This window comes from Nematolebias whitei, chromosome 16, assembly GCF_014905685.2.
Source record: "Nematolebias whitei isolate Nwh7 chromosome 16, NemWhi1, whole genome shotgun sequence".
Taxonomy (NCBI): Eukaryota; Metazoa; Chordata; class Actinopteri; order Cyprinodontiformes; family Rivulidae; genus Nematolebias; species Nematolebias whitei.
The window spans coordinates 6612465-6624315 of record NC_056513.1 but is presented as its reverse complement, the minus strand read 5'-3'; the positions used below and the strand labels follow the sequence as shown (position 1 = coordinate 6624315).

Sequence of the window (11851 nt, the reverse complement as noted above, 5' to 3'; positions counted from 1 at the left end):
TAGAACACCTGTGGACAGATGGACCAGAACACCTGTAGACAGATGGACTAGAACACCTGTGGACAGATGGACCAGAACACCTGTAGACAGATGGACTAGAACACCTGTGGACAGATGGATCAGAACACCTGTGGACAGATGGACCAGAACACCTGTGGACAGGTGGACCAGAACACCTGTGGACAGGTGACCCAGAACACCTGTGGGCAGATGGACCAGAACACCTGTGAACAGATGGACCAGAACACCTGTAGATAGGTGGACCAGAATACATTTGGACAGGTGGACCAGAACACCTGTAGACAGATGGACCAGAACACCTGTAGACAGATGGACCAGAACACCTGTAGACAGATGGACCAGAACACCTGTGGACAGATGAACCAGAACACCTGTAGACAGGCAGACCAGAACACATTTGGACAGGTGGACCAGAACACCTGTGGACAGATGGACCAGAACACCTGTGGACAGGTGGACCAGAACACCTGTGGACAGGTGTCCCAGAACACCTGTGGGCAGATGGACCAGAACACCTGTGGACAGATAAACCAGAACACCTGTAGACAGGCGGACCAGAACACATTTGGACAGGTGGACCAGAACACCTGTGGAAAGACAGACCTGAACACCTGTGGACAGGTGGACCTAAACACCTGTGGACAGGTGGATCAGAACATCTGTGGACAGGTGCAGAAGTCTCAGAGGGACACAGGAATCATTTGATTGCAGTAAACGGTTTCTTTTGTTTTTGCTCAGTTCTATCGGGGTTAAGTGCATTCACTCCACTGGGTCTGGCCCAGAATGGGTCTGGCACCAGTAAACAGAAAGAACATCTTCTACCCTGAAGCTGTTAAGACTCATAAACCCCTAACAGGATAATCACTGTGAAAACTGTAATGCCACTTTAATGGGTGATATGTGAATTATCTGTGCTGCTGATCTCATGCTGCTGATCTCATGCTGCTGTATTCATTCATCCCCTTCTGCTCACACAGACTCATGTTTGGGCTGCTGTTGTTACGCCATATTGTTTTACATTATTAGTGTTTAGCGTATATCTTACATCCTTATTTACCGTTTCTTACTATACGTTATATTTTTGCTATTATTGGGTGTAACTGGGACTTTGACTACATAATTGTGTTCCCAACGTGATGCAAGTGAGAATAAACTTGACTTGAACTTGAATTAGCAGATAAACGACCACAAACAGAACCACATCTGGACTTATCATCATGTGAAGTGTTCCAGATCTGCACCCTTTATTCTATTTGAAGCATCGAAGGAAACAAACCAAACTTGTTCTCTTGCAAACAGTTTTATTATTGCAAAATGTTTTTTTTTATTTCCACTTTTTGATCTGCACAGAATCCTGTTGTCACTGAGCAGATCGATGCTCCTCGGATCAGAAACCTGTTTAAGAAATGTGCTTTTTGTACTTGAAAAGCTGCTAATTTGCAAAATGTGCCGCTCGGTTCTCACGGCCGGTGCCTCGGTGGAAACAGATGTGACTGGAACGTGTTCTCGTGTGGATGTTTACCGGATTAAACGTACTGAGCAGACGCATTCATCTAAACGATCTTCCACTGCTCTGCTCATCTGTTCCCACAACACCAGTTCTATTTATGAACAGGAAAGGTGCTTCGTGTTTTAATCTGCCTGTCTGAGCACGCCCGGAGGCACCGAGCAGCTCGTGTTCTCGTATCGGTTAAAACACACACACACATATTCCGACACAGTGTAAGTTACCACGACTCAATATAACTTTCTTCTTTACAGCCACTGACACTTTCTGCTGAGTGTAAATCAGATTTCATCCACAGAAAAGTGATTCTATCTGCAAAGGCAAGTGCATCCTTCAAAGGCAACCACACGTCCCAAAACGATGGGCCGTTGTCCAAAACAAAACGCAACGACTGGCAAATCTCATGACGGATATTCTGTTCACAACAGATTATAAACGGAAGCTACGAAATCGGAACATTTTTATGAAAACGTGAGGCAATTTTGAATTTTATGGCAGCAACACATCTGTAACACATCTGTTTCCCTGCGTGAAGCGTGTCCTTTTTGTTTACCAGCAGCCTGTAGACGTCCCGAGGAGACCAGATGTCGTTTTTGGAGGGACTGTGGTCCCGTTCTGGTCTCACGGACATTTTACATTATTAGTCTTTAGCAGATCTTTTAGCGCGCATGCGTCAAATTCAAGGCCCGGGGGCCAAATGTGGCCCTCGCCGACATCTTATCTGGCCCCCCAAGATGTTATTTTAAATGTAAAATACTTTTATCGCTTTAATTTTTTTTCAGTAATCTTTGATTACGATGTCAAAAGTGCAACAGAGAACTTCAAATGAGACCAATCAAACTCTTGTGGAGGAAACTGCAACCAAGAAAGAAGTTGGGTATCTGATTTGAGTTCATTCTGAAACCGGCCCTTAGTTTGAAAAAGGTTTTAATTTTGGCCCCCTTTTGTAAGTGGGTTTGACACCCCCGTTTTAGCGTATATCTTACTGGTTCTTTTTATACTTTATACTTTTTCTATTTTTGGGTGTAACTGTGACCTTGAGTTCACAATTTCGTTCCACCTCATGTACCACATGTGATGTGAATGACAACAAAGAAGCTTGGATGGAGAAATCTACTGTTCAACAGTCCAGGATGGGAACAAATGTTCTAAAACCTCTACTTCCCCGCATTGATGGTATCTTTCCAGATGTGTTATCTGCTCATGAGGTACTAATGCACCCCCATACTACCAGCGAGGCAGGCTTTTGAACTAACAGGCCAAATTGTCCCTTTCCTTTTTAGTACATAGTATTTGGTGTTTATGATTTACAAAAATAATTTCAAAATGGGATTTTTCTGACGGGCAGCACGGTGGCACCGTTGGTAGTGCAGCAAGCAGGTTGCCGGTTCAAATCCCGGCTGGGGGGGCTTTCTGGGTGGAGTTTGCATGTTCTCTCTGTGCATGCGTGGGTTTTCTCCAGTGGTTTCCTTCCACAGACCAAAATGGTGACTAAATTGTCCCTAAGTGTGACAGAGTGAATGGTTGTTTGTCGCTATCTGTCCCTGTGATGGACTGGAGACCTGTCCAGGGTGTCCCCCCGTCTCTCGCGCAGTGACTGCTGGTCATGGGCACCAGCAGCCCCCACGACCCAACAAGGAAGAAGTGGGTAAAAATAAAGGTTGGATGGATTTTTCTGACCAAAGAACAGTTTTGGACTTCACCTCAGTCCATTTGAAACGAGCTTTGGTCCAGAGACGACGGCAGGGGTTCTGGATGGCGTTCACGCTTGTTTTTTTGTTTGCCTGATAGAGCTTTACGCAGCTTTCTGGACGGCACAGTGAAATTAATTTACTGATAATGATCTGTGGAAGTGTTTTTTCATAGACATGCTGCTGCCTTCAATACGAAAATGACCACTTTACAAAAAAGCATGTTTTTTTAGTTAACGTTTACGATGTTACGTTGTGAATATGCGTTTATGAGATTAGCAAATCATAGCGTTCTGTTTTTATTTACATTTTACTCTACTTTATGTGGTTAAGGTTGTATTTAACCCAACACTAATGTTTGAACTAAGTTAGAAAAAGTTAAATTAAATACAGCATTGGTTAAAATCTTCACAAATATTTAAACACGTTGGGTTCATAATGTAGAAATATGCAAATTTTGTTATAAAGGAGTACTTTAAAATAAAAAAAACAAGATCTTAGCTTTAAAAATGAAAACACCAAAGCTTCAGTTGTACATTCAAGCATCCCAAAGTACAAAGACGGACGTCCTCCAGCTGTCGTTACGCTGCGACGTATTCCTTAAAGGTAACGGTGAGGCAGTTTGCAGTGATGTCCGTGATGACGATGTTCCCCAGGAAAGGCTGAAAAGACGGAAAAGAGTCGTCTTTTCTCGCTTTGTGCTTCAAAACAGAATCCTTCGGGGGTTCGTGTGTTTCCGTCCGAGGTTCTGTGTGTGTGTGCGTCTGTGTTTGTGTCTCGGTGTGTGGAAGAGTCGGCGCCTCTGCTTGTGTCGCGGAGCAATGCGACGGCCTGCACTTGACGATGCTCAGGTCCATGGGCTCCTCCTGCTCTGCGTAGCCGCAGTCCGGCAGTCCTGCGGGACTCTGGTGTCCGTTTTGGTCAACGCTGACACTTTGGGAGGGCGAGGAAACCACGGCGGAGCCGCTGCAACTCAAAAACCTCTTGCCACCGCCACGTTCCTCGCTCTCGGTGTCAGAGAACGGTCGCTTTGGTCCATGAGATCCTGCTGGACTTCCTCTGTCTTCGGATGACGGCAGGTTGGGTTTGCTGGTCAGCTGTAACGGCTGAGCCTCTGGAGGTTGCTCCCCGTCCCTGACCTCATCATGTTCGTCTTGTTTAGTCTGCTCACTCTGGGGCTGTTCCTTAATTTTGGGCGAGTCTCCGTTTAACCCAGAGCTCAGAACAGCAGGTTTGTCTGCGGGACGTTTGGCGAACGCATTTACGAGGCCGAGCTTTTTGACGAGCTTCATCTTGGTGAGGTGCTTCTCCATTCCTTGCGGTGACCTCTCGGCAGCTTCAGGGCTGCCGTTTTTACTTTTCGCCGCCTGCATGCCGTTCTCCATGTACTTGCTCATGACGATAACAATACGCCCGTTCTTGTTTTTGTTCTTGACGATCTTCAGCTTGCTGCCACCGACGCCGTTGGCCTGAGCCGAAGCGTCCTCTTTAGTCTTGACCGTCTCCGGCTCTTTGTGCCCGTTAAGGTTTGCTGGGAGCTTCTTCAGCTCCATGGTGATGTCCTTCACTTTAGTGAGGCAGCCAGAGTCTTTGTCCCGCACCCACTTCTGCTGCAGCACCGGCGGCAGGTTGTAGCTTTTGTTATCCAGCTCTGGAGCTTTGACCTCTCGGGGTTTGGCGAACGCGGGCTCGTGCACCTTGAGGTCCGGCTGGTAGTGGTGGTGCTTCTTGCTGTTGAGCTGATAGTACAACTTCTTGCCGTTGGCCTGCTGCTCGGCCTCTCGCTCACGGCACAGTGGCTGGTACTGGTGGTGCTTCTTGCTGTTCAGCTGGTACTGTTGGGCCTGGGGACGAAGCATCTGGATGGGGCCAGACTTCTGACAGCCGTCGTCTTCCTCCTGAAGATCAGCCAGAACGTTGGACCTCCTGGCAAAAGATGGCACCTGCACAGAAAGGAAATAGCGTTACTGTATTTTTCCAACGTATAAGTCGCAGCTTTTTGCATAGACTTGTCCGTCCTGCGACTCATATACATATTTTTCCCAATTATTAAAACGCAATTTTTGTCCGACACTTTAAATTTCGAAGAACTGCAACAGCGAGTCCTCCCGTGCATGCTCGCGCCACTCAGCTGGTGCAGGCGGAGGAACAGGTCTCACTTGTAAATGAGTCTTCAAGGCTCAATGTGATTTATTTGAATAAATAAAGGTTGAATGAAAAAAAAGCTAGCAGCTCCGGCCGTGATGGATGGATGGATGGCGCTGCGCAGGCAAAATGAAGTTGTTTTGACTATCAAATAAAACACATAATAAATGCGACTTATATGTTTTTACCTCTTCATGATGCTTTTTTGACATGCGACTTAAACTCCGGAAAATCCTGTAATTGTGCAAGCTCTGATTCTAACAGAACTGGATCAGGCTTGAGAAAACAAAAAGAACTGACTGATGATCATCTGCCTACAGTATCCATACACGTCTGAGTCGGGGGGCTTTCATGGGGCCCGCTGGAATGTGTGACCGGGCTCCTGTGAGGCCCAGATGAGCACTCAGTTTATTTCAGGGGCCGTGTTCACACGGGGCCTCCTGCGGATCTCCAGCCGTGATCAGAGTGACATTTCAAAGTGTCTCCTGTGGCTGTGACCTCAGCTCACAGGAATGTCCCTGACCGCTTTGAGTGTCGTCACTGACTTTATCCCATGTGTTACCAAACCCCCCCCCTCCCCCGAGAGGAACAAAGATGCTCCTCTGAGGGGATCCTTTGGCCTTTTTAGGCTCTTGACTGATCAAATGAATGTACGTTCAGGAAGCAGCAGCCTCAAAAATGCAATAAAATGAACATTTACGTGTTTTTGTTGTCGTTGCTAAATCATGTCAAAACACAAAGAGCTCTGAAAATGGGTTGGAGATGACTTTATGTACATTTCAAGAGATTTTGTCGCATTAAATAAAAAAAAGTTTGATAGTCAAGTGATGGGGCTGCAAGCATCTGGGCCCGAGGAAGATGTGAATCACCGTGAAGGTCGTGAGACTTTCCGGAGACGGTGGGTGTCTCCGTCATCTTGTCCAGTAGGAAACAGCACAAGCAGGTGGGAAGCTGCATCGTAAAGTTTGACGGCTGTGCTTGAAGCCTGAAACCAGAACTTTACCGTTTCTTAAACTGAACCGGATTCTAATTTGATTCAGAGCTGAACTGGAATGAATCTGACATCTACTGGTTCCCATCCTCAGACATCCATTCATTATCTTTACCCGCTTCTTCCAGATTTGTGTCGCGGGGGTCACTGGTACCCATGTTCAACCATCACTGTGTGAGAGGCGGGGGACACCCTGGACAGGTCTCCAGTCCATCCACAGAGACACATAGAGACAAACATCCATTCACTCTCTCTCTCACCTAGGGACAATTTAGAGTTACCAATCAGTCTAACATGCATGTTTTTGGTCTGTGGGAGGAAACTGTAGTACCCGGAGAAAACCCACGCAGCACGGAGAGAACATGCAAACTCCACCCAGAGAGACCCACGGACCGGGATTTGAACCAGGGACCTGCTCGCTGAGAGGCAGCAGCTCTACCAGCTGTGCCACCGTGCTGCCTCACCCTCAGTTCACTGTGACGTGATGATCTCAACAAAACACGTCTTTCTAGAAAAAACAATTGTCCTTACCTGGACGAGCAGGTGCTTTGGTTTGGGTCCTCTCTTGCGGAACCCCATCAGCTGCTCCTGACGTTCCCTGCAGGAGCAGAAACAGGCAGACCATCAGCGAACCGTCTCGCAGAGACAGGACACCGTTGCATAGCAACGCAACGTCACCGGTGTCCTCCTCAGACTCGACGGGGAAAGCCCACGTTTTAATTTGGTGTGACACTTCCTCGTCATCCTCATCCTTCCTCCTCTGTCCACAGAAACAAAGATGCGCTGAAACACCTAGTCTGGCTGAAGAGGGTCTCCCGAGCGTTTCCTCTCTTCTTTGCGAGTCCAGTAACCGAACACCGCAGACAGGAGTGATGAGTCCTCCCCTCACATCTAATTACAACGACAGCCGGGCATTCAGACCCTTCGGCTCCACGGAGACGAGCGACTACTTTGAGTAAAATAACCCCTCTTTTAAGAAAGAGATGGGAGATAACTGTAAAAACGGGGTTGCACGCGAGTGAAGGCTGAGGGAGGCCCGAGACCGTTTCGCACCGTGGAGAAATTCTCCAACTTCTCCAGTTCAGCCTCATCCTTTCAACTCAAGAACAGGAAACAAGCCCCTCAGGCCTTTAATTGTGCTGTGAAATTTAAATTTCCTGAACATCATTTAGTCATGCGTGGCTTGCTGTAAGTGTAGCTGTCCTCTTGCATCTCCGTTACATCAGAGCTGTGAGTTTGAGCGTCAGGCAGCAGAATGATGTAACTCGAGTCCGACCTTCTCTCTGTACGTCTGATTTAAACAGACCAACCCATCTTTCTCTGACGGAGCCGGCGATGTCGTCTGACTCATGAGAAACAACTGGTTAAATAAGCACAAGCGTGAATCTGAGCAGCGGCTTCGGATGTTATCAGTCCATTAACTGGACGTTATTAGTTGTTATCATCCCCACAGGTAGCGTTCAGACTATTCACCTCCTAGTAGGTTTAAAGTTAAGTTTTTATGGTTGATAATAATAATAATCGCGGCTCACATGTAAAACTGTAAGTGTATTTTAGCTAGCTTTATGTAAGCCTTTTCCTAAACCCGACCACTGACCCTAAACTTAACCCCCTTACCCTTGAGTATCAGCGATAATAACATACTTTTAAACCTACTAGGAGGTAGAGGAGGGGCAGTCTGAACGCTACGTATGGGGATGATAACAACTAATAACGGTCATTTAATGGTTGATAACATCTGGAGCGGGTGCACTGAGGACTGTGACCAGAGAATGAAGATGAAGAGCAAACAAGATGGGAGTGGAGCAACACATCCAGGTTTAACAGGAAAGCATCCACTTCGACAGGCGGTCAGTAAAACGCTGACGTGTTTACTTTAAAACATATGTTTTGAAAAGACTACTTTAAAGAGTTTAAAATCATTATTTAATCTCAGATTCTTTAAGCTGCGTTGCCGTGACCATAAATGTTAAAGAGTAAACACGTTAACCAGATGATGATGGATTATTTATGAAAAAAAAAAGAGTTTAAAATGATTGAAAAACGAGTAACATGCTGTTTTATTAAAAAAAACTTCTGACTTCCAAATAAAACGTCTGTTCCTGTTTTGTGCGGACGTCTCCTTTTATCGCTCCTTCAAAATGTCCCGATGACTCGTGGGAGGGTTCGAGCCTAAAATAAACTCGGAGAGCGACTGTCAGCACTTTGGACTGACACAGGAAGCAGCAGGGATCATCCAGGAATACAAGTTCCTGAGTGACGCCAGGTGAAGCTAACCCACCTGTCCTGGAAAGCATCGAGCAGCCTGGGGTCCAGGATGTTCTCCTCTGGCTCCCACGTGTTGTACCTGTCCACACAGGAGACAGCACAGTTAGAGACAAGCTTGAAGGTGTCCCTGTCCCCCGTCCATGTCTGTAACTTCCACAGCAAGTCCTCATCCTGTGGCCTTTACATGTGGAAAGACACAGGGACACGTGTCCCTCCCCAGCGGACACTTGTCCCTCTCCAGTGCCTTACTTTCACGCGCTGCAGCAGGAGGAGGACTCACTTGCTTCCTAAAGTCTCCGTGTTGTTCTTTGTGTGCAAACATCCTAAAACCACATCCATCACGTGCGCGCGTGCAGAGGCGCGCAGGCGCCCGTACACGCGCCCACGCACCCCGGATCGCCTCGCAGAGGCCCCTCTCTCTCTCTCGTGTGTCGTCAATGGTGTGCTTCATCTCTGAAGCTGGGCTCGTGCGTGTGCGTGCGGGACTCACCTCGGAGACCATCCTCTCCACTTGACCAGATACTCGACCCTCCCCTGCGGAGCAAACACACAGCACGTCACTGCGCGCGCACACCGCAGAAAAACACATTTGTATTGGTAAATATAATCCCATCGAAGTGATCCGTTCTGAGAGTGGGGGCAGAGGAGAACCCCCCCCCCCCCCCCACACACACACACTCATGCACGCGTGCAGACCAACCTTTCGGCTGCGCTTCTTCTCGATGCTCTCCACCGCGAAGACGTGCTCTCCCGCGGCGGGTAGCTCCATTTTCCACCGTGGGAGAGGGTAATCCACCTGCTCCTTCTCTCAGATGTGCTCCTCCTGGTTTTCCTGCTCCTTCCCTGGTGTTGGAGACCCTCCGCACCTCCTCCTCCCCCTCCTGGTTCCTCTGCTGCGCCTCTTCCCTCGGAGATCCTCTCTCCTCTCTCTCTGCAGCCTGAAAACACTTCACGCAAAGAGCCGTGTGTGACGTCACGCCGAGGGGAGGGAGGTGATGGGGGCGTGGTTCCGTGTCATGCTGCCTTCAGGGGCTGTCTGTAAAACTGAAAGACAGCTCTGAAAGCAGCGGTCAAGACGTCATTTTCTCCCCTCAAACTGATTTTAACCATTTATGAACAAATTGTACACATTATATGCATGACATCTTTATTAGTTTAGTCTTAAACCGGGCTTATTATTATTTTATTGTCTTTAAGACTGTGATATTTACTCAACTTTATCCTTTAAAACCCATTCTCTTGGAAGACATTTGCACCAGACATAAAGCTGCCTGTAAGTTTGTTGCAAATATGCAACTGGTCACCTCTTCATTTGTGCACATATATTCATGTTATATATAATTTATTTTGTTGGTTTCTGTCTGAGTACAGCTGATTGGTGCCCAGGGGCCCTTCCATGAAGTTTTCAACAGGGTGTGCAGTTGGGGGCCAATTATAATCTGGGGTTGCACTCTGAAAACCCTGCTTAAATGTGGATGTTGGACTGAATTATGGGAATGACCGTTGCCCTCCCTCCTCCCAGTTGCACCCCTGTTGTGACCAGTTTGCTTCATAATTTCTAACTTTTACACGTTAATGTTGCCAACACGTTTCAGCTCATATTAAAAGTTGTTTTTGTTCCGTTTCGCCCATTTGAAATGTTCTTTGTGTTGGATAGGTTCTGTTTTGTGACTTTGTTCTGTGTGTTCTCTATGTTGAAGTTTGACCTTTCAGTTTGCGTAGTATGACTGGACTCTACAAAAGCATGCATGTTGGGCTAAATGGTAACTAAGTTGTCGCTAGGTGCAGTGTGACAGGTTGTCTCACCCTGTGATGGACATGTCCAGGATGTCCCCTGCCTCTTGCAGTGACTGGTGCAGAAAGGCTCCAGCCGACCATAGATGGAATCTGTTGTTGTCTAAATAGATAAAGAACTGAGCAAAATTAAATAAAATCCAGATTTAAATTGTGCTGCACATGCTTAAAGTCCAGTCCAGTTACATCGTGACAACATGGCTCACTTCACAAATATGGAATGAGTCACTTTTAAAGACATTGAGCTAAAATTCGGTGTGGTAGTCGGTTACTGTCCCCAGCGCGTAATTTAAGGAGCAACATCTTTACTTTAATGCTTTATTGTCTCTTGGTGATCAAAGCTGCAAATCTGATCCAATGAAAAGCCAATAAACCCAAACTAACCGAACCTCTGGCTCCCTGCATGAACCAAACACATGGCTGTGCCGAGCTAACGGAGGACCCTGAACGCAGCACGCGCTCCGGGCTGGATGGCAGTGAATGGTGACGGTTTTATTCTTAAACTGGCCTGAATGTTCTGCTCACCCAGCCGGATTTAGCAGCTTGGCAGGGCCTTGGATCCGGTATTTAGACTTACATCACATCAACACACCGAGTTCTTCTGATTCACTTCTGCAAAATGTACTTTTTAAAACCTGAAGATGGTTTTTATGAGTTCTAGTATTGGATCCATTCAGTTCACCACAGGCCCGGTGCGGGTCAAGGCCAAGAGGCCTCCAGTGATCAGGGTGCAAGAACCTGTGCACCATCATGATTCTGCACGAGTCCGTGCATGGAAGGTCCACGGGTCCTCAGAGTCAAGGTCACACAGGGGCGCGACTTGATGGACTGTCGCGGGTTCACCGAGCGGAAGTCATCATCTTCCTCAGTCTGGACAGACAGCAGCTGCTTCCAGTGGACCGGCACAGACCCGGTCCGGTCCAGGCAACAGAACCTGCGTTAGCTGGACACAGCAGCTCGCATTTCTGGGAAACCAGAAAAAAGGTAAAAAAAAAATAAATAAATAAAAAGAAGAAGATACACCAATTTGTTCACATTTCCCGCCACTGTTTGTTTATTTGTTGTTGTTTAAAGATGTAAACAGTGCCGTCCTAACAAATAAACCGTGACCGCGGCGGGCTCACGTTGTTGCCAGATAAATAAAATTCAACGGTGAAAGGGTTAACCTGCGGCTGCAGCGCTCGGCCTATCACGGACCGGCACGGAATGGCTTTCCTTATAAGGGCAACGAGCGCAAATCTGCCGCAAAAGTGCCGCAAAAACCGCGCAACCCGAAAATCCCCGGTCCAAAACGAGACCATGGGCTGTGAGAACCCACCACCACCACCCTTCACCACCTCTGCATGCTTCACCTGTTCGTTTAGGACAGGTGTATGCACGCGCAGCGGGGGGGTGGCAGTGGCGCAGCAGCTCATTCAGCTGCGTTATTCTGAA

At 47.4% G+C, this 11851-nt stretch overlaps 1 protein-coding gene across 1 annotated transcript; it reads right to left on the bottom strand.

Moving 5' to 3' along the window:
- Positions 1–3547: 3547 nt before the first annotated feature.
- Positions 3548–9572, bottom strand: LOC119422699 (E3 SUMO-protein ligase CBX4). The gene is made up of 5 exons (XM_037690092.1): positions 9324–9572; positions 9114–9157; positions 8637–8702; positions 6887–6953; positions 3548–5162 (listed from the first exon to the last, which is right to left on the bottom strand). Exons 1-5 carry the CDS (start codon positions 9390–9392, stop codon positions 3801–3803), a joined length of 1608 nt encoding a protein of 535 aa, XP_037546020.1. The 5' UTR covers positions 9393–9572; the 3' UTR covers positions 3548–3800.
- Positions 9573–11851: the final 2279 nt, after the last annotated feature.

Bases quoted from the DNA above. Each gene is read 5' to 3' on its own strand.
- LOC119422699 (XM_037690092.1), bottom strand. From the start codon at position 9,392: ATGGAGCTACCCGCCGCGGGAGAGCACGTCTTCGCGGTGGAGAGCATC. The intron at 6,954-8,636 runs GTGGGTTAGCTT...CTGCTCCTGCAG, and splicing joins CTCGATGCTTTCCAGGACAG to GGAACGTCAGGAGCAGCTGA. The intron at 5,163-6,886 runs GTAAGGACAATT...CTTTCTGTGCAG, and splicing joins CAAAGCACCTGCTCGTCCAG to GTGCCATCTTTTGCCAGGAG.